We start from the raw sequence: 23237 nt of genomic DNA, 5'->3' as shown, positions 1-23237 counted from the left end.
TCAAGGTTTTGTTTAAATAATGTCTGTAATGATTTAACCATAAAATGATGCAATAGTGACTTTTCTGGTCCTAAAATTAAAGGTAGCTTGTGGATCTGAGATCCTAGTTAAAAGCAAACAAGCAACAGTGGCAGCGTCTGTTTCTATGTCTGAATTCCTCCATCATTTTTAGGAGGGGCAAAGGCAACGCTTTATCATTTTCATTTTGGCAAGCTACTCTCTTTCATTCTTGTGTGTACAAAAAGGGAATGAAAGCAGACCAAACACCCAGTGAAAACACATGCAAGTAATCAAATGTAAGAATCTGGTTTTTCTATGATTCATGTAAAATGCAGTTTGGTCTTCCTGACAGTGGGCTTTTTAAAAAAAAATTAAGCACTTCCATATCAATTAATTAGGTTTGCTGTAGTATAGGTGTGGGGAAAAAGAATACAAAGTATTGTCTATCCCTTTCATCTGGTATTGTCCTGTAGCATCACAAAAAAATCTGGTTTTTTAAAGCTACAGATTTCATCTAGGAAGGATTTTTTTTAAGATAGTTGTTGATAATTACAGTGAATAAAATAACTGGGCTCAGACTTCAAACTGTCATTTTACTATTTCTGACATCTCAGACTGACCCAGACAAAAGTAGTATTCTGAATTCTTATAGGTCCAGTGGTCATGGACCAGGTCTCAGTAGGTTCATTCCTCTTCTTGTTTCAGTCTTTTTTTTTTTTTATGGCTTTCTCTCTAGAGGAAGCAAGTTGAGCTTCTGGTCTCTCTGACTTTTTCTTCCCTATCAACAGTACTTCCAAGTTCTGGGCAGAAATGCATCAGCTAACTTATTTGGATTTATTTATCTAATAGATTTTATGAGCCAAAGAACTGAATTTTATATGGACTGCTTTTAGTAATACTGTGATTTCTTTAGGGATTACTGCATTATTTGCTTATGTGGAGTGGTATGATTGATTTGTTGTATAGACTGCCTTTCTTATGGGAACAATGATCTAAACCATGCTAAGTGCCAGAGAATAGTATTATGTCATTTGTTTAAAGTATGCACTTCTCTTGATTTCAAGAAATTATCATTCCTTGGTTTAACTCTTTTCATGGTTTGCTCTTCAGAACATTTTACTTGTTCACGGGTTTGTTGGGGTGGGAGTTGTTGGTTTCTGTTTGTTTCTTCCTGTTGGCCTGGCAACAAAGAGCCCCACTGAACCAGACCCAAATGAAAACAATAACAAATGCAACAAAACCAAAACCTATACAGCTAAGTGTCTTTAAGGAGTGATGATAGTATGTTTCTCTATTTTTTGCAACTGACTAGCAACAGAATACAAATTCCCCTCCTTAGTAAGTTGGTTACTTTTCTGGGAAAAGGAAAAATAATGGAGACTACAGCGAATTATCTGAGTGTAAGAGTCAGAAAACAGTTTATTGTTGATTAAAAAAATTGGAACCCTCCAGAACTTCTAAACCTTAAGGCTGAACCAGCTCTCTGCATCCTGCACTGTCAGTGCACACTTCCAACCCTTCAGCCTGTGCTTTATTTCCTACACTGTGACGGTCCAGCTCTGATGTGGCTTGGAGCCCTGGCAGCTGTGCCTTGCTGGAGACTGGGTGCTCCTCAGCTGAGCCCTTGCTGGGCAGCCTTTGTGAAATCAGGCTCTGCACTTTGCTCGGCTTCCCAGTGTGCTGCAGAGCACTTCCTAATGCTGTGTCTGCATTTCAGCATGGCCCACAATGCAAACAGCATGGAAACCCTGGCAGTGACCTGGCCTGAGCCTTGGTTTTAGCTGGGTTGGTGGACGCACTCACACACAGATCCTGCATTTGATCAACTCTTGATATGTCTTTAGTTTCTGCCATATTTGTAACTGTAAATAGATAATGGTTCAGATGTTTACAAACAAAATAACAAATCTTAACTGACTTTTTTTTCTTTTTTTAAAGGGATGCTGTGATTAAATGCTTCTCATCCTGTCTAGGGTAAATTAAAACCAGGAACCACTGTCCACTTCAAAAGGCAACTTTTTCCTTTGTAAATTTTGCTCAAAAAACTCTACTTTGACGCTTCTGAAATACGCAGTAGCAGTTTAGTATTTTCCTTGCCTTTTGCACTTGGGAGATTAAATAGTTTTTACTAGAAATAGTTTTTAAAATAAATTTGGAGAATTATTTGTGTTTACCCTGGAACTTCCAGGCTTTTTTCTAACAAGAAAGTACATTTAAATATTTCATACAGAGTAGTCTTAACACTACTTTGTATCCAGTAACAGTTTATTCCTCAGTGGAGGCAAGTCACTAAGACCTGGGTAGTATGCATTAAGATTCCATTTACAGTTCTGTCTAAAATTTGCAATGTGCCATTTATGTTTGTATATTATCCATTGTATGCTCTTCCAAAGACAGAGTTTTATAAACATTGTAAAGATTTGGAAGGTTGGAATTAACTGCTGCTTTGAAATGTCTATACATGTGCCTTATGGGAAAAACTTAATGAGAATGTGAAAGGTATGTTTAAAACCTGTTGGATTTTATTAAAAAAGTTGTATTTTAAATGTTTTTTTAAAAAAATTTCATACCTAAATACTTTTAACTAAAAGAACTTACGGCTAATGTATAAATGGGACTTGTGAAATAAATTCATTTTAAAAGTGCCTAATACATTTTTTTATTTAGGAATCAACTATAGAGGGCTGAAAATTTCAACATTACAGTTGAATAAAAATGAAAGCATAAATGTGTGAATATGACTATATCCAAATTTGTTTAATAGATTTGCAGAAGTTACCCTAAAGGTTCTTTTAGTATTTAGACAAACTGCTCATTCTGACTTAATCTGGTAATAGATTCAAGTACTCTAACACGTTGCCTGGCTCCAGTAAGAGGTTCTCATTTCCATTTTTTTCAGCTAAGAACTATCCAGTTATTCTGGAGCAAAGTGTAAATCTTTAATGTTTGGTTGATATTATATTGCAGGAGGTTCTTTTTCACACAGGATGGATGTGCTTACATATGTGTGTTCAAAACTAAGTTGGTTTAGATTTTTTTTTTCTCTTGATCCACAAATCTAGAAGAAGGAATGGCTTTGAAAATATGTGATCTGCACCAGAAAGGGGAAAATATCAGTGTTTTTAATATTCAGAGTTCAGGCTACAGAGACAAATTGAGGTACAGTATGTTCCTGTTAAATCTCAGTGCATATTGCAAAACATAGCAACAACTTTTGGGGAAGCTGTGTACAGGGTGATTGCATTATTTTGCAGCTAGACTTCCAACTAAGCCATGCCTTTTAACTGGTTCGTAACAATAAATTCCAGGAAGGCATTCTCCCTGCTGGTGACTGGCAGGGGGCAAGTAGTCCTGGCCTCACAGCAGGCTCTTGGGCTCACTAGTGCTGTATGATGTAGACACAGCTATTCCAAGTCTGCCCACAGCCCTTGGATGCCAAGGCACCTTTGGGTGAAGTTTTGTTTCCTTTTAGTTTTCAGCTTGCATTGAAGAGGAAGTAGGATGTGCATAGACAGTGATGGGCATCATCCTGGAAGTGACTGTCCCTTCCCCAGTCGTTGCTGTTGACCTCAGCTGACTGGAAAGATCCCGTCCCATCCTAACCCTAGTGCATCAGGGCCAGGCTTTCATTTGCTCCAGAGCTGGTTTTGCCTATCACCTTCTGTAGTCTTTAATTAGAATTACATTGGTTATTCAAAATTTATTTATTTATTTATCTACTATGGTAAATTACAAAGTTACCTTTTGTCTGTTAACACTTAGATCACCAGGAGAGAATTCAAGAACCAAAAGTTCCATGTACTGGTATGCTTCCATATGCACTTTGGTCTGTTAGTTACATCATGCACCTTCCTTGTTTTTTTTTTCTCTCCTGAACATTTCAGAGTTTACTTCCTCCATGTCCATACAGAGCACACACTCTGCGTTGTTTTGCCTCTGTCTTTCCCTCCTTTGCATCCTGTCTTTGTTTACTGTGTATGAGTATTCCAAGAGCTCACAGTTAGGAAATTTACACAGTATAGTAATACCCATTATGATAGTGTGGAACCAAAGGTGTGAAGATCTGTCCCTGTGGATTGCATACATGCTACCCATTTTTTGATAAAGTCTTGGTACCATAATTAAAACAGTACTTTGAAGTAAATGCTGTAGAAATTTTAAGCCATGACTTCTAAGGCTAAATTGTGGAGTGATGGTAATCATCTTGTAGCCATAGGAAATATATGTTTACTTATTACTCCACCATGAAACTCCTCCAAACCTCTGTTGTTGCCCAGGGTACTTGAAAAGATAGGAGATTGCTGTCTTGGATATCACAAAAAGCCACACCAAACCCCAAACAAACAACAAACCTCCAAAGGGTTTGAGCATTAGCTCTGTCACAGAGAGCATTGACGCTAGAAGGAGCTCTGGACTGTACTCTTCATTACCAAACCAGGCAGTACTTGTCCACTAAGTCCGAGTCTGCCAGCCCTAGGTTTGAGTGTGTCTGTCTCTTGGCCTGTCTGCCTGCCCTTATTCATGATACTTCAAGTAATCAAGGAGCTCAAAGTATCATTCTTGTTTTTAAGACGGCAAGATAATTTAACATTTTAAAATATTGCCTTTTCATGCTTGGACGCTTGAGGACTTCGGGAGGAATTTAGAACCTTGTTGCTCGGGGCGTGGGCCCCGCCATCCTCTTTAGTTCGGCTCTGCTGTAGGGCGAGCGGGAGAGGACCGGGAAAAGGCGCCGGAGTAACGCCGCATCGAGCCCGACCTGTGCGGCTCGTTCGGGAGAGCGGCCAGTGCTGGCACGACCCCCGTCCCCGCCCGCACTCCCACCCCGCGCTAGAGAAGGGTGTTCCCGGGGCGGGCGAAGGGCGGGAAGGGGGACGGGTTATCGAGAGGGAAAATCGGCTGCTGTCGGGGCAGAGCGAGCTCGCATTCCGCTCCGGCGGTTCGGGCTCCTCGTTCGCCTCCGGCCATGGGGCTGCAGCCGCGGCGCGCCGCGGGGCCCTGCCCGCCCGCGGGAAGAAGCGCCGCCTTGCCCGGAGCGCGTTCCGCACCTCCCTGGGCGCGCAGCGACGAGCCGGAGGGAACTCCCGGGCGCCCCGCCACGATGCCGCCCCTCCTGCCGGCCATCCTGCCGACCCCCTGCGCTTCTCCCGCTGCCGCCCGGGCGCAGCCCAAGAAGCCGCAGGCGGCTGCCTCAGCCCCCAAGAAGGCAGCGCCTCGGCCCGCAGAGGAGAAGGTGGCGAGGAAGGTGTCGGGGGCGCCCCCGGAGCGGCCGGGCCCCCTCTCCAGCTCCTGGCCCTGCTCGTCCCTGCAGCGGCCGCCGCCGCGGAGACTGCCGGCTGAGCGGGCGGCGCGGCCCCAGCCCACCCCGCCGCAGCCGCGGGGCCGCCCGGGGGCGCCGGGGGCCGGCAGCCGCTCCTGCGAGAGCCTTGGCGGGGCGCCGGGGGAGGCGGCGGGGCGCTTCTCGCTGAGCCTGCCTCCGGAGGCCATCCGGGTACTGCAGCGCCGCAGCCTGGAGCGGCAGCGGGGGCAGCCCGCACCCTCTCCTGCCGGCAGAGCCGCCCCGGCCCGGCGCGGCGACCTGCGGGCTCTTCTGAAGGTTTCGCTGCTCAACGACCGGCACCGCTACGACGACGAGGAATACGAGGAGGAGGAGGCGGCGGGGACCGCGGCGGACGAGGGGCTGGTGCGGAAATGTACCGAGTGGCTGCGTGGTGTGGAGAGTGCGGCCGGCCGCGACCACCCTGAGCGGCTGGAGACGCTGCCGCACTTGGGCACCCTCTGAGCCCCGCCGGGACCTGGGAGCGGCACGGCGGCGGCTGTCGGAGCGGTCGCGCCGGGGGGAGGTGTGGCCACGATCCGCGATGTCGTGTTCCATGCGTTACGGGCGGGTGGCGAGCGGAGCCGCTGGCCCAGAGCCGATCCTCGGGCCTCCTCCGCCGCCGGGGCGAGGGACAAAGGAGTGGCTCCGGCCTCCGCCTACCGGAGCCCGGGTGCTGGGAGGGAGGGCACTGACTCTGGGTGTCCTGCCTCCATCCTCGCGGTTTTTTTAAAGATTTCCGACTACTTTATAAAATGTGCGTAATGGTTTTGTATATTTGTACATAAAAGTTCATTTTTATTTATTTGAATAAAGGAATCTTGTGTTGCGGTGGCCTTCGCGCCTTGGTAGCTTCGCGTTGCGTTGTCCCAGCCTGGTGGTATCCGTTGTCTCGGTGTCCATACGGTAAGGATGGCGGACTGGTCCCCGTGCGGAGACCCCGTGCCGTTCACACGTTTGCTCCTCGGAACAGTCGCCGGCAGTTCGGCTCCAGGGAAAATGCACAGCCGCGGATTCGGCGAGGCGGGAGAGTTAGGGGACCGAGCAGGCGGGGACGAGCCCGTCGCTGCTGGGGGCAGATGCTAGGGGCAGCAGTGCCGGCCACTGCGCCGGCAGGGAGCAGTCCTCCGGGGGAGAGGCAGGAACAGCGGGAGGAAGATGGGGAGGTGCGGGCGGCCGCGGCGTGGGCAGAGGTTGCTCCGGTTCTCTGCGCCCGCGAACCGGAGAGAAGCGGCTGGGTTTGTGCATGGACTTAGCGATTTCATCCCCTCCCAGGCAGTAATTCAGATACATCCGACCTTTCGAGGGAGGGAGGGAGGATCATCCTTTGTCAGCGTCCCTGACCTTTGTGTGTTGGGAGAGGCGAAGAGGGGGCTGGGAGACTAAGTATGCAGAAATTATGGGCGGAAAGGGAAGGGTAAGTCTTTACCAGGCTTACAGTGTCTCGGCCACCTACTGTTGCTCTTACATTGTTGTTATCCAGCTTCCCAGAGCAAGAGTCAGACCTAAACATTTACTGTGATTCAATAAGTGTTTTGCAAATTAATGTTTGAACGTGTAGGAACACGTTCAGCTGAATTTACTTAGCAAGTAAAACAAAGTTTAGTACCACAAATTGGGTATTATAAATTTCACTAAGACATCAGTTGTTTACACCAAATTATATCTGTGCTGACTTCCACTGAATTATGTGAGATAAACCCTTCTGTATATTAGTTGCATGATGTAGCCACGTGCTGCATTTTGTTTTGCTCCATGTTTGTTCAAGTATCTTTTTCTTTTTTTCCACCTGAAACTTAAGGCATGACTGGGGAAATGGTTTGAGAAAATAAATATTTATTAAATGCATTGATACTGCCAAAAAAAAAAAAAAAAGAACCAATATAAGGCAATTGTGAAATAACTATGCTCAAAGGCTGGAGACAAAAGCAAGGGACATGAAAATTTCTTGAGACTAAATCTATTTTATTTAAGCAAATACAGAGTCATTTGTAGTGATAGCTATGAAACACAGGCATTTTTCAAATAATTTTAGCTGATTTTGCATGTAGTTCTGTCATATTACCAGTTTTCATAAACATCTTCAAGTCAATCTGCCTCAACAATTGCAAATTTCCTGCCAAATTTAATACATGCTGGATTGATATCAGAACCACCTTTTTTTGTTGTTTTTCCCTCTTCTAATGATGGAAATGCTGGTAGTTGAGCTTTTAGCTGAGTTTTCCTTTTGTTTCACTTTTCGGAATGTGAGTTTATAAATGAGCATCCTGGACTCTTAACGTGGTTCCTTAAACTCCATGGTTTCATACTAACTACAATCAATATCTCCAGTTGCAATGAAATGTGATTCACTCATTAAGGGCTGAAGTATGTTAAAGCTTACTTGTGAGGCTGAAAGCTCTTTGTTCAGAGTCTGAAGTGTGGCAAAAAATTCAATAAATTTGAATGCAGAGCTGCAGGAAATGCAGTGTGAACTGGGGGTAAGAGGGGCTGGAATTGAAGGGCTGCCAGCTCTGAAAAAGAATGAACCTGCTCCTAGAATGAAGAATTTGAGAACTTGGGAATTGCCTGGATATATTGTATTTGTTTATTTATTTATTTATTTATTTATTTATTTATTTCCCCTAAATAATTCATTTGAATGAAGCTGATTATGCAGCTAAGATCTTTTATGTTAGGTAAGTCATTGTGCATGGTAACTGGAAGCGGGCCTGAGATGACCTCATCCCAAAATGAGGTTATGCAGTCCTGATTTTGAGCTGGATGCTAAGAGCCACTGGACTCTGGAGTCATATAACTAATGTCTGCTTCGAATAGTATCTCCTTCACCAAATGGTAACATCAAGATTTATTGTTTTCAGTATTGCCACCTTTCTGCTCTCTTCAAATGAGAAATTATGCCCTTAGTGTTCTGAATACTTTCAGCTGAAATGCCCAGAAATCTTACAAGTAGTACTGGAACAGACAGAGGAAGTTAATTCCTACAAACCAGCAGTGACTACTGTTCCTTTTGCATGTTGCTTACCTCCTGGTATTTTTTCAGTTTGAAAGAAAACTCTTGGATTACAGTATCTAAAAATTGAAGCTAAACATAATAAAACTGCTTATTTAATTCATTAATATGTGTTATAATAGACAGTTGAGCCCATTAGCAGGTTCCACAAGAAAAAAATGCCTGTGGAAATTCAGAAAGTTGGAAGGTGGAAACCCTCAAATAAGTTATTGCATTGTCTTAGTGCATAATAGCTACTGCTGTCTAAAATCCATTATTTAATTGTATGTCAGTAGACATCATATAATGAACTAATCATTCTTCCTTTCCTTGATGAGAAGGCAAAAACCTTACAAAGTGTTGAGAACCAAAACTCTATCCCACTGATCCCAAATCAGCCTCAGCCTTCCTCCATCTCTCAAACACATGGGTTCAGGACAGGTTGTGGTTGGCATTACTGGAAAATTCAAGTGGGATGCTGTGAAACAGCATTTTTTCTGCCCCTCTGCTGCACTGTGCTCAGTCAAGGTAAGAGAGCTTGCCCCGGACAGATAAGGACACTGCCCGCTCCCCCCAGTTCTCAGCCCGTGGAGCTGCACCCCAGTGTAAGTATTGTAAGTGCTATAAGAACCCTTCTGGTTCTGTACTGGTGAACAGATCAGGTGTCTTCAGAAACACTTTTCAGGTGGCATAGATTTGATTTTGCCATAAGAGCCAAGAAGTAGCCTGGAAGTTGCTACATTTGCTTTTTACCATTTGTACATTAGCCATCTTCAGATTCCCTCAGCCTAAGCCTCCCACTCATAACCCTTTTAGCCGTTGAGAGTTAGGAGCAGCTGGTGCCATGAATGCTTAAAATAATCAATAATTTCTTTGGGGAAGATAGCTTCTTCCTCCAAACATATCAGCATGATTTACAGTGGAAAAACATGCCAAAGCAACACATATTCTGGCTAGTATTTTAAGGTAGCGAATAAATAGTATTGCCTTCCTGCTGCTCCTGAGCAAGGCTGAGAGGCCAGACACAGGTGAAGCCCATGTTTTTCTAACTGAACAATCTCAGCCCTGTGCATTGCTGAGTTTGCTCTTGGGTTCTAGCCCAACTCTCAGCTTTCTCACTCCTCTGATACAGTTAGTACCTTTTTTATTATTATTATTTCAAAGCTGAGGGAGAGCATGTTATTGTCCAGCTTTTATCTTCTTTTGTGATCTTCCTCACCAGTATGCTTGTAAAGCCCTGACAAGCCGTATTCCCTGAGCTGTTGTCAAAGATCTCCATTATCTCACACCCTTTCCAGCTGTGCCTAAGGGGTCTGACACACAGCTGGGTGAGGCCATCTGTCTGGGGGCTGCTGTCCTGAGAGGACAGGGAGTAGTGTCTGTCTAGACCACAACTGTCCTTTCGGTTGGAGGGGGGGCTCTTTCTTTGGTTTTGTGGGTGTTTTTTGTGAGGTAAAGGCACATTCTGTTTTCTTTCTTAAGAAAAGCCTCTTCCCATTGGTGGTTTTGTGAAGAGAGGAAGAGATTTATGAGAAAGTTTGGCTTTGGCACTTCCTGGAAGAGTAGTCACTGTTTTGCAGTGACCAGGTGTGGCAGTGTGTGAGCTCCTGGCTGACACAGCTGCAAGGAAGGGAGCCCAAAGCAGTGCCAAGTCACTACCAGAACCAAAGTTACTGCAGTTCACTTCTTAGCCTTCAAGGGAGATATGAATGTTTCTTTTCTCTTCCCAGGGGGGAAAACCTCCAGCAACAGTCTCTAGAAATAGTGCTGGTAATTTGTTATTCACAAGTGCTCTTGCTTCTGAGAGCATGGGGAAAATGCTGTGAGCCTCACTGAATGAATGTTTGCAGTTGATGGGCCCTAGCCTGGGTCTCCACCAGTTGCAGGATCAAGCCAGCAAATGGATGTGTTATGAGTTAGGAGCCACTTCCAGTGGCACCCAGTGATAACAGTAAGTTGAGAATATAGATGATGCAATGAGGTCTTTTAGTCCTTTTTAATTTTATTCAAAGAGCTGTTACAGGTTATGTTTGAATGATATTATTTTAGTGCAATTTTCCCCCCTTCTTTGCAATATAAAATGAGGAATTTTTTTTTCTCTCTCTCCTTCTCTCTCTGGAATGGAACTCTCGTTCTGGAATGGTTTAAAGATTTCTTGGTTTGTTTTTATTTTTTTATAAAATTGAAAATATAAAAAAACCATGCAGTCTGTGTTTTGCAGTCAGCTGTCTTGAGTTAATGACTGTCCTGGTTTTGGTTGAGATAGAGTTATTTTCTTCTCAGTACAGCACTGTGTTTTAATTCAGCATGAGAATAATGTTGATAACACACTGAAAGCTTTTGGTTTTTTTTGCTAAGTCAAGAACGGTTTTTTTGTGTCTCATGCTCTGCCAGTGAGGAGACAGAAAAGGAAAACTGGGAAGGAACATTGCTGGGACCAGTGACCCAAACTGGCCAAGGGGATGTTCTCATACCCTTAAACATCATGCCAAGTATAGAAACTGGGGGAGTTACCCTGAAGGAAAGTTTATCTGGGTTTGGGAATGGAGTCTGGTATCGGTTAGTGCGTGTGAGCAATTGCAAACAAACTTGTTTGTTTTGGTTTGGTTTTGTTACCATTATTACCTTTTTAATTTTTTTTTAATAGTTATTTAACTCTTCCTATATCAACCTACAAGTTCTACTGTTGATTGTCCTCCCCACTGCACTGGTGGGGGTTGGGAGGGTGGTGCATGGCTGCTGTGGTGCTTAATTGACAGCTGCAGGACAGTGAAAATAGGCCATTGTTATTGTGAGGGCTCTCACATTTTGGGTGGAAGTGCTAAGTGTGATAAAAACTCTGAGAATTACTTCTACATCCCAAATTAGTTTTGCTTTTTGGATAAATGAACTCTTCAGTGATGGTCAACTGATGTTCAGCTCTCAGCACTCTGACTTACAGGAATGTAATGCTTCCATTATTTTTCCTGTTGCCATCACAGTTCTGAGTGCTGGTAAAAGCTGAGTTTTGAAGGAAAAGAAAAAAAAGTTCCTAATTAAACATATAAATAAATTAGCACTGAAGCTGTTAGCTTCTTTTCAATTAGCACAGGAGAGAACAAATTATAGTAAATTCTGGTTTTCCAAGTTGTTTTTTTAACATTCTCTTGGCTGCCAGAGTTTCACCTGCCAGCATGATCCCAACAGCTGGGCAGGTGCGTCACACAGTGAGGGACTGGGAAATTAATCACAGCACTTGCTTCGCCAGGGAGTTTTCGGAATAGCAAAACCCGAGCGGGAACAGCACTAAGCAACCGAACTTTAAATGCTTTAAATTAAAACCAACAGAGGCTATTTAGGACTAGGACAGAAATAGGAGCAAATAAAAGCGAAATTCTGCAGAAAAATCTCTCTGTGCATGAAGCACCTGAGAGCTATTGTCAAAGGAAAAGCTGGTGGGCAGGGGTCAGCTCCGGGGTGGGGGTGTTCTGGGTCAGGGCTGTGCCGCTCCCCTGGCACGGAGAATCCCGCGACCCTCCCGGGGCTGTCCAGGGGACCAAGCGGTGGCTGCTCTGCTCTGGGGCCACCTCTCCAGCTCCCCCTTAGGCCGCCCGGTCCGGCAAACAGGTAACAGTCTCAGTAAGAATCTGTGGCTGTCATTTTCTCTCTAGTTTTTCTTTTGTGAGTAGTTTTTGTTTGTTTGAACTTAAGCCATGTAGTAATTACAGCTCTGTTCTCTGAAAGAATTTTATTTGCTTAGTATGTGAAGATTTGCTTATTTGCCTAGTATGTGAAGATCTTAGCAGAGATCCAGCAATTTTTATAGATGCTAATATAATACAGTCCTGCCTGTGTTTTCTTCCTGCAGCAACCACTATTACAACTTCTCATATAGTTCCTGAGAGTGAGCTAAACCTCTCTCCCCTTCTCACCCTCACCCCTGAAGTGCAATGTTTTAAAGCAAACAGAAAAAGAGCGAACAGTTAAATAAATGTTCTGGTGAGGCTGTTGTGTGGGACCATGTGTCACTGGGATTTATTCTTTTACCACCATGTGAAATGCTGAACAGATCTTGAGAGTGAATTTAAAGTCTCTGACCAAGTGGTCTGTCTTATATGTTCACGTGCCTTCCCTATATCAGTTTGCAATGCTTGAAAGCTCTTCTTGGGACAGGTGCAAACACTCTGCACAACCACCATTAAACAGGAACACTGATGCCCTGGTGTGAAGCGCTTCTTAGGAGGATGTTTTGTACTGCTTGCTCCATTCAACTGTGTGGTCTATGGAAAATGGATATTTTTCAATTCACAGTGGTCACTGAGCTTCTTTAGCTTTGAGGAAAATGCGTGTAGATTTCACTCAGGTCATTTTAGGGTAGAAATAATTTGGCTTGGCAATTGTATCTGAAGGATAATGCACAAGATGTCATTAGTAAGCAATTCCTTTAAATTACAAGTACATGGAAAACATTAATCTATTGTTTTCAATCTTGTGGCTTCTTATTTTTTTCCCACTGAGGCTACAAAAAGATTCTGTCAAAATGGAAGATAGTTTGACCCAGATACTCTTAACAATCACCATGATATCTTTAATTTAAACTGGCAATATTGTAGGGTGCAATTACAGTGAAACAGAAAATATTGAATTAGTATTGATGCTTACAATGCCTTTTGGACTGGTTTTTGGTTCCTGCATGTTGGGAAAGTTTACTGTGCAAGATATGTTATTCACATGCCTATGACTTTGTTATGGGTCATACTGACAGTTTACTGCAAATGGGACAAAGAAGAAAGAAAAATGGGTTGTCTAGGGCAGTACTGAAGTGTCAGTAGAACCATGGATTACAAAAAGTTATCTGCCAAGTGGTGCTTTCACTGGAATGAGCAATTGCAGTGTATCATGTTAGGAATCCTAAACATACATTTCTTGAGTTTGAAGTGTTGAATTTTTTAGGGAAAATTGTTCCATGGTTTTCTTTTTTTCTTTTTGATTAATCTGAAAAGAAATTTGAAGGCAATAGCTGCATCTCTAACCTCTAGTGAAAGAATACAGATCGTAAGCGGAACAAAAGGAGCCGAACAAGCTGGTTGTAGCCGCCCTGTGCTACCACTGGCTGATCCCCAGCTGTGGCAAAGCTCCCGACTTGGCTCAGCTGACTGAGCTGCTTAACATGCCTGCCTCCCAGACCATCACACCCCGTGAGCTTTCCTCATCTGTTTTGCTTTGGCTGGAACAACCAGGGAGAGCTTCCACAAAGGGCAGAGTGAAGAGATGTAAATGAGATGTTTTGCTATAAGCCTTGAGGGGAGTTAGAGCGGAGGGCTTAAACCATTGCTGGTTAGAAACGAATGAATAGAGATGAGGTGGTATTAGTAGTGATGCAGGAGCCTGTTGTGGGTCACATGAAGAATGGGATTTCATTGCAGTTGACACAGACAAATGACTGGTACATTGACTGGTTTAGTTGTTTTCAGGGGAAACAGCTAGTCATGTGAATCCTTGCTCTCACTCTTGCCTGGGTACAACTAAAGAGCAAAGGGGTTCAGCTTTGCTTGAGAAGCAAGCAGAGTGGGTCACTAAGGCTTCTTTTTTATCTTTTTTCAAGAAAAAGAAGAAAGCACTTCGTTTACAAGAACATATCTGAAGGTCTTTGGTGTTTATATTTCATTCATAGACCTGTAATTTATCTTTAGTTAATATAACAAGGTTAATAAAACAACCTCTGTTTCGATTCTCTGAATGGTTCACCATCCCTCTTTGTGGCTGTTTTGTTCAAAAATAAAGGAGGGGAGGGGGGAAGTGAGCATATTATAGGTACAAAGGGAGAAGATAAAAGCATCAGTCTGTTTCTGTACCTCCTATGTAATATTGCCATAGTAACAAGGAGCTGACTGTGGCTGTTCATCACTGAATGCTGAGGTAAAGCAGACACTCTTCTTATTCAAAGGAATATTAGTAAAATATAAAATTTTAAGGTGCCAATAAAGAATTAAGAAAAAAATCTGCTTTACATAGCACACTCTGACGGCTAATAATAAAATGCCACTTTGAAAGAAGACCGGGCAATTAAGATATCTATAGTGCTGTAAATCAGAGCATTTTATCTCAGCATTTTATGCTGAGCTGTGATGTGCAGTCACAGATGATATATTTTGACATGAAATGCGCATGAGATGAGCAGCTCTCTTCTCTTCTGCCTAGTACATTTGTGGCATGGCATTTGGCATATTGCCAAATATTTGTACTGCAGCATTGACTGGCCATGCTCTAATCCAGATTAAAGTGGGTAAAGTATTTTATGTATTTAGAACTGCATGATGTCTCCTAGATTCTGGTGCTATTTTTTAACCATCAAGCCACTTCAAGAGAGAATTAAATTCTGTTGCAGGTGTGTGCATCAAAAATACCTATATTTTTGAAATTTCAATGAAAAAAGGAATAATTCTATTGCTCTTATGAAAAATTTGGGAAGGATGAAAATGTACACTGATTTGGGTGCACAATTGCTAACATAAATTACTGTTACTATTGTAACTTGTCTGTGCTTTACAGCAAGAATTTGACATTTAAGATGTTGCATTTTTGTGTCCAATAGAAGCCTTTTTCCTAAGTCTTCTATATTTGATCAAATGATAGATTAAACAGGATGTTTTATTCTGTGCACATTCTCAAAGGTGTTATTAAATTAAAAGTTGCAGGTTCTGATTTTCTTTTCTGAAGGCGTTTTCAGTCTGAAGCGTGTTTAAAATGAGGACTTGAAGCATGGAGCAGAATTTTGCCAGCAGCCACAACTGCCTTCTGGGATCAGGAGGTCAGAAGGGGCTGCAGGAACAGATTTTGATACACCACCACTGTTCCCTGCCAGCCTCTCATGCCTCTGGTCAGGGTTACAACAAGGACAAGAGCTCCAGGCAACGGCTCTGGGGAAAGTGATCTGTGCTCAGGTGCCTGGGAAAATGATACAGATTCAGGTCAGAGCCAGGCTGAAGGGATGGAAAGACTCAGCCAGGAGGAGCAATAGCTGGAGGCTGTCACTGCAGGAGCTTGCCAAAGAGGAGACTGAGCTGAGAATATTGGCAAATCCCTGTGAAATACCAAAGAAAATGGATGTCCCAACTCTTCCCATGATTGACTCAGGTAGCAGGTGACAAACTGGCTCCACAGACAGAGCCACTTTATTCACTCAGCTCTGTGCTGGCAAGAGGAAGGCTGGCATTCACTATTTCCTCTGAGAAAAAGCACACGGGAATATCACACACATCTGCACACCATGGCTGTGAAGCTATTCACACTGAAGTTAGGTATGAACTAGTTCATCCATTCCTCCCCTTATACAGCCTTTTTAAAAGTGGTTTCAGCATCACTTACTGCTCATGCTTTGCTCTTCCTTGTGCAGCCTGGTTGTATTTCTAGAAGTTTATTATGCTGTACTCTGATGTTTTTTATGACAGCTCCCTGCAGTAGCCACTGGAAAATGCCAGAACCTGCCTAATTATGCAGACTGTTTGGCTGCACATTGATGTGTTCTGGTTGATGCTATGTTGCCTGGTAAAAGGCTGGCAAACCCAAGCTTTCACCTCCTGAGCATACTCATGGGATCTTTCTTGTGTTGCATCTGCCAGGGAGCCTGTGTGTGAGAAGGGAGCAAATAGAGATCATGTAACTTGGTCTCTTTCCACAGTTTGAACAGTTGCCTGAATGGTATTTTTATTGCTTGGCCATGGGTAGTAAACACTTTTTTGTTTTCTGTGAAACTGTGCCCTATCTGACTTGTGGAGCTCCAGTTTCAAAAACAGTTCTTAGGGTTTCAAGGGCAGCTTTGTGTGTGTGAGAAACTTTGTGCTCATGAGGAGGTAGGAAACAAGGATTTGGAAGAGGGAAAATTTGTTTGTGTATTACTGTTTCTTGACAGACCACTGTAGTTAAAAGAAAAAGCTGATAGCCTTAGTAACAAATAAAATGTGGGATTCCTTTCTACCTAGTTCATGTTCTTGTCTTACTTAGGGAAGAATTATTGCATCATGGGCATCCTCTTTGCCTCTAGCCTCTACTGTCTAGTAGGCTCAGAAGAGAAGTTAAAATTCCCCCTCATAATCATCAACAACCTGGTTGTTATGTTGCTCTCCTGGAAGGTGAGGGGATGTGGGTGTGGACTCCTTCATGCAGAGGCCATGAGGGCAGTGACCACCACTAGCATGCTATGCAAAGTTTGCCACTTGGTAGAAGAGTTTTCACCCTCAGAGAGATGACAGTGAAATGTTTCTGCTTGTAAAAGAACCCAGCTCTTATAGATAGTAACAAATTAATAGCTAATTCACAGCAAAAATATTGAATGCAACATCTGAGCACAGATTTGAGAAACATTTTTCTTGGGTACTTCTTTATTACTTTAGGGGTTTTTTAATTATTTCCTCCCCACCTCTGCAGTCAGGGTATGAAAAAAGTCAGTGTTCCTGTGAGAGGGCAGATCTTCAGCCCTTAAACCCCAGCTCTGTTGGATATTGATGTCTGGCTTGGACTTGTAAATGCTGTTCTGTGAGCTGAATACCTTAGCAGGATGGGACAGTGCCAAGTGTTGCCTCACTGCAGCTACATCCCTCTTCTGACTGCTGTGGATTCAGGCCTTTGTCTTAATTAATATGTGTTGTCATGCAGATTATTTTGCATAACAAAAACCTTTTTGTGTGGGGGGAAAAAGATAAAGTACTGAGGTTGGGACTATAATCTTTGTTTAAATTATTTAGATAAAGTAGACAATGCATAATCTAACAGAAGGATGAAGCAATGTTGACACAAGGAAGTGTAGGTTCAACACATGTACAGCCAGCAATTAATCTGTGTGTGTGTAATCTGTGTCTCATGTACAGCCAGCAATTAATCCAACAAGTGAATGTCTAGTTAAGACCATTAGCAGACAAACAGGCAGATTTGGACTTGGATTTAGTAGTACATTTACAGTGACTTCTCAGCAGTTTTGTTCACTTGGGAGTAAGATTTGAGAGACACATAAAGAAAACACAGCTATACCAACATGGATCCTTGTGGGTCCCTTCCAACTCAGCGTATATTGTGATTCTGTGATATGTCTTTGATTATTCTTCTGCTGAATACTTTTTCTGCTTTGTACATGCCAGGATGCTGCACACTGTAATTTACTCTTGTGTGAAGCCAGCCTTATATTACCCATGTCATTTCCTCTTCTTTCAACAACCACCTGTTGATTTATTCCTTGCCTTTCTCAAGGCTGAATTACCCTTGACAGGTGCTGCAGGAGGGATGAAAACTTGCGGTACAAGATATACTGCATACAAAGTTTTAAGTGTATATACTGTGCAATTGGAGAGTTGCGTGAGCTTAAATGGAGTTTTAGACTGTCTTGTATCAGAAAGTTTTCCTATGGTAATTTAATTACTAATTTGTTTCTTCCTGAACTTTTGCTGTGCTATCTTCAAGCCCATTTGAGGTTGGATCAGAAATAAACTTCAGACCTGTGCTGGTAGGGAAGAGGTGAACAGCTACTGACCCAAACAATGCCTCTTATCTTGGCTTACCTATCTGTCTGTTCTATGTGTTCACTTCAGACAGAGCTGTGAGCTCAGCTCCAGAGAGTTTACCAAATGGTAAGAGTCTTAATTCGTATGTGTTGTGATGCAGAGTGGTGCTGCTGGGGAGTGGTGCTGCTCTCTGCAGAAAAAGGCAATTGGGATGTCACCAGGGAGCTGTTGCAAGATGGAGAGGGGAAGGGGGAGATAGAAAAATAAGGCTGATATGAAGAGGACTAGACAGGAGCTTAGGGACATGGCACAACAACAAAATACCTCAGTCTGTGGCATGGTTCCATTTCTCTTTTATAAATCTTGCACTGCAGACACAATTCTCAGTAGCATCATCTTGCCTCTAGAGAACGTGAGCACCTGCACCATCTGTCAGCCTGGTCCTCTCTAAGGCAGGAGATCCCTGTGCTCTCTGCTGGTACTTCGGGTGTACGTTCATCTGAAACCACAGCAAAATCAGTGCCTTTTCCCCCTGCTGCTTTTCATAGAACTATAAAGGTTTGCTTTGCTTCTTTGCTCAGGATCCTTCAAAGGTTGGACTTAAAAATGAGAGGAGAACTGGCATGGGTGGGATTACTGCTGCTGATTTGAAGTTTCTCTCTTTAGGCCTCTCACGTACAAAATACTGACAGTGCCATAAGATAGTATTGCTGTGCCTCTTTGCCCCAGGCGGTGTTGCTGCCTCATACTTGCAGGGTGAGGGCTGCAAAGTGGGTGCCAAGGTTGCCTTCCACTCTTCTCCACACCATGAGTGCCTGCAGGCCTTTCTGCAGGGTGGGAACCACCAGGATTATGAGTGTTTGCTTGTGTCCTTGGTAGCAAAAGTTTGTTTGCAATGAAAGTGGAATTCTTCCCACTGCAAGCAACGTGCCTCTTGAGCACTGCTTTGCTGTTTAACCAGTGAGATGGATTTTGCAAATAAGCTGGAGGAGGAAGTAGTTGCACTTTATGCTTACATTTTTGTGGTTTGTTTCTGTTGTTTTCCTTTAACAAAACTGAGCTTCTTTTTATACATCAGTCATTTTTATTGTACTGTCTTTTTGCTTGTTGTCACATCTGCCTCATTTTGCTGTTTATTAGACACACATTAGATATTCACTGGCTTTCAAAATCAATCACTGGCATCCTTGAGATTTCATAGCAACAAATTGTACTACAGAGAGAGAAAGAGGGAGAAGGAGTGTTGCACTGGAATAATGTCAGTAATACCAGGTATTTCTGTGAGATGGCAACTGGTTTTTTTTGCAGTTTTCGGTCTCCTGCAAACAAGAAAGGTGTGCTCAGACTTCATATCAAACAGCACTTGGTAGTGCTTGGTAGGGTAAGTGAATGTGCATGTTAACTGTTCTGTGCTGCCTCTTGACCTCTGGTGAGGGAGGTTGTGCCACCTCAGAAGCCTTGCCACAAGCTTCTATGATTTGGACTGAGAAGATGCTTTCTGTATGGTCTATTTCTTGGAATGGCACTTAGAAACTCTGTGAGCCCAGAAAGGTATCAGGTTTAGTCAAGGCTGGATACTGAGCATTTGATAGTTAGAATAAACCAAAAAACCCTAACATGCCACAGATAGAATAGGCTAAATAACATAAAATTTTTCTATATCTGGTGTATGAATACTTTAGTTCCTCAAGCCAGATCTGAGGTCACAGATCAGTGAAGGACAAAGAGCTGATCTGTTTTATGCTCCTGTTTGCCTGGAATACTTGCTTATACCTAAAGCTTAGAGAGGGTCTGATAGATACCCTCTTCTGTCAGGTAGTACAGCTCTTCTAGAGTAGCCTAATTTTAGTGAGACATTAATGAAACATTTTTAGACTCCGTGGTTTTTTTGTTTGTTTGTGGTTTTTTGGTCCATACTCATAAGAATTGTTTTGATTCTTTGATGTCCTAATAAAATCCTATGTGTTTTTAAATGTGTGACAGACACTCAACCAATTGACATAGTTTACTTTTTTGTATCAAAATTTTGAGCAAGTCTTGCATAACTGTGAGCCACAAGAGCTGATATTCTGTCACAGAACAATTGCCCCAGTCCGGACCTCCAGCTGTTGTCCATGTCCTACAGGTCATGAGTTACAGCTACCTACCTGGTATGGATGTCCCTGACACACTAATTGCATCACACATGGAACAAGAAACTTTGCATTTCAGCAGTATTTGTAGGATATTTATGGCATCTTTGTGGCTTGCTGGTGCAGCCTGTAGGGTTTTGGCCATCCAATTATGTTCTGTGCAGCAGAAGATTGTGTCTGCTGGGTGTTAACTTGTCAGTAAGGATGCACAGCTTCCACTCCAGTTTACTGGAGATGTCGGAGAACCAGATGCATGTTCTTGGTATTTAAGTATGTGTAGTGTGGATAAGTGTGTCATGGCCAGCTATATTCTAGCTTCATCCGTGGTTTGAATTATATATTGGCAAAGACAACCCGAAGGTATCCACTGCAACAATTGCACAGCTTCTCCTTTTTGGCACCAATTTATCCAAGTACAGAATAACCACAGAAGGTGACTATCAAATATGGCAAGCAAAGAGGAAAAATGTCAAATCAGCATTTAGTGAGGAAGATGAAGAAGATGTGATGAAACAAATCCTAATGGAACCGGTAATGCCACTATGGAAGGCTATCTGGTAACAGCACTGAATTTCAGTACTTCTGATCAAGTAACAACGAAATAATTCAGTTGCCCAGGAGCTGATGCTCCATTTTTCAGTACCCTGGTGCCAAGAGAGTTTCTATATTGATGGAGCACCTTTGTTTAACTGGAAAGAGAATGGAATCTGACATTAGTTGTGGTTACTATACTGACATCTTTAATGAATTTATTTTTATGTTTGTGTGGGCAAGAGAAAAAATTTATTATATAGCCTAAAATGCTGAAGGCAGTCTTCAAAAAACCTCCCATATACTAAGGGAAATGAGATTTTTAGATGTGGTATTTTGCTGTTACTGTGCTGCAGTGCCCATTGTTTTCTTCAACTAGCAGAGGAGAGTCTGCAGAGCAAGGCTGGAAAGGAGTTCTTTAGAGTATTCCTTTGTGCATCACATGAGAGTCCACCCTGGTTAACCTAGACATTAGGGATGGGATTCAACAGTATCTATTTGCATAATGACATACGAAAATACATGCCATGTCAGAAGACTCTTTTCAAAAAAGCTTTTGCAGTGACTGTTGTGAGATACTCTTAATATTTTCTTACAGCTCTAGTGTTTACTCCGTCAGGGTGCAGTTTGACACAGCTGGATCCCAGCTCATGCCTTGCTGATAACTGAAAGAGATTTGTTTTTACTTCAGGAACCATCATGTCACTTGCAGGACAGTGCATGCAGCAGTGTGTCAACTGTAATTCTGTAGTGCCAGAGACAGTACTTGTACACAGCTAAAAAGGGCCTGTCGAGATAGACAGGGAGTAATGGTTGCAAACTGGAGGGTCAATTTAGGTTAGATATAGAAGGAATTTTTTTACAAAGATGGTGGTAAAACACTGGAACATGTTTCCCAGAGAAGTGGTGGATGTCCCTTCCTTGGAAACATTCCAGGTCAGGCTGGACAGGGCTCTGAGCGATGTAGGCTAATTGAAGATGTCCCTCCTTGCAGTGGGGTTGGATGAAGTGACTTTTAAAGGTTCCGCCCAACACAGACCCAAACTAGCAACAATTTCGTTGCTAGTTTGAATGTATTTTTCTTTCAGCAAGCCAGCTCCTGTGGCTTTTCTTTTCCTCCTTTTATCGTGTTTCCGACCATACATCGCTATCTGGCATATTCTGCAGCCGAAACCGCTTCTCTGCACAGTCAGGCAGCGGCTGGTCCCGACTCCTAGACGCTTGGGAAACGAGCGTCTCCCAAAGGCCCTGCACAGACTGCGGTGCCCAAGGACACTCAGGTCAACGTTGCCATCTACTGGGACTCTGCCGGAGCTGCCTGCAGCTGGAAATACTGTCTTCTGCTGCTCCCGATCTGGGGCCGGAAAGTGTGCGGATTATGAATGGTGGGTGCATGCCAGCAGCTGAACATCACAAGCCCTCCTCCAAGGCTGTTTTAAGACGAGTTTAGAGAAAAGAGGCTTCCAAAAACTGGGGAAGGAAACAGATTCTTGGACTAAATCTACTGTTGCCTTCTCCTTTCCCCAGGAAAAAAACCATCACTGCTGTGGGCATTTGCTCAAGAGGATACAACTGGCCTGTACTTTACAATAATAGTATTCTGTACAAGATGGTTTTGCTCATATTCATTCCTCTGTCCCCTATATGTCTCAATGTTCAATTTATCCGACCCATACTTGCATCAAATAGAAGTGTTGGTATGTTTGTGCTCCTAAGAGGTCCATAGCATTCTGAGGAAAATTAAGCATTGTCTCCTTTGTTTCATTAATTAATTTCCTTTTACTATATAATGCAGGTAAATTTCTTAGGTGTATATCAATGATTAGACTGTCTCTTCTGTTTTAAAGATGAATACAATGAAACAAGTAGGTGAAATGACATTTCAAAGGACTTACTATTTTAATAGTTTCAAGTTGCTAAATGGCTTGATCTCCTTTAGCTTTTCCTTTTATTTTCCATCTATCCAGGATGGATATATATATATATGTATATGTGTGTGTGTGTGTGTATGTGTGTATAAGATGAAAAATGAACTTAAAAAAAACAAAAAAAAAATCTGCAAAGTGTAACTTAGTCAGACTTCTTTCTCCCATCCCCTCAAGTACCAGCTTAAAATATAAAAGGATCTCTACAGGCACAGAAATGCTATTTATACTCCCAGGAGTTGCTGAATAAGGAAGTTCAAAAGCAGATTAATCAGATCTCAATGCCTGATTTTAGCGTCAAACAAAATCTTGAACAGCAAAAGAAGAAAAAGGTGTGAAGTTGAGGGGCAGGAGGATGTTGGGAAGAGGGGGATAGCCAATATTTATTTATTATGAAATACTTTGAATTACAAGAAGAATTTTTTTTCAGAAAGATTTTATTTGTATTTTCTCTGAGAGCTTCCTTGATGCAGGAAATTATTTTCTTTCCCTGGTTCAGCTAAAATAGACCACTTGGTAGTGTGGGGTATTATTAAGGTGCAACTTCAGCATAGATGCATTATTACTATTATAATGCATTAATTGATTCAAAAATTCATTTGTTATAATAGTAATCCACAGGTTTAAAAGAAGAAAATAATGACTGTACAAAAATCACAATAAAGCAAAATAAATCAGGTGTAAGGAAGACTGTTTGCAATATAACTACAAGAGTAATTCTTTTTTCCAATGATAGGTGCAAAGAAACCTGAGATATTAAAACCAGTTTTCTAGTTATATAATCACTGAAAAAAACACCAAAAACCTAGTAAGATGTATGATTTTTCCTGTTTTCTTGGTTTACTTTGGTTTAGGAAGAAATTCTGA

General features: G+C 42.6%; 1 protein-coding gene across 5 annotated transcripts in view; it reads left to right on the top strand.

Moving 5' to 3' along the window:
* Positions 1-6153, top strand: part of SFT2D1 (SFT2 domain containing 1) — a 30159-nt gene extending 24006 nt beyond the window's left edge. For 3 of the 5 annotated variants that reach the window (XM_039707642.1, XM_039707645.1, XM_039707644.1), the window contains one exon: positions 1939-2734. In XM_039707642.1, the coding sequence (XP_039563576.1) occupies positions 1939-1978 (40 nt within the window). In that variant the 3' untranslated portion in view covers positions 1979-2734. Of the gene's footprint in view, positions 1-1938 lie in introns of all 5 variants that reach the window. The other 2 variants (XM_039707641.1, XM_039707640.1) reach the window with 1 other exon arrangement.
* The last annotated feature ends 17084 nt before the right edge of the window (positions 6154-23237 follow it).

The sequence above is a fragment of the Passer montanus genome, unplaced genomic scaffold (genome assembly GCF_014805655.1).
Source record: "Passer montanus isolate IOZ18808 unplaced genomic scaffold, ASM1480565v1 scaffold2, whole genome shotgun sequence".
In the NCBI taxonomy this organism is placed as follows: domain Eukaryota; kingdom Metazoa; phylum Chordata; class Aves; order Passeriformes; family Passeridae; genus Passer; species Passer montanus.
This window is presented reverse-complemented; position numbering and strand designations above follow the sequence as displayed.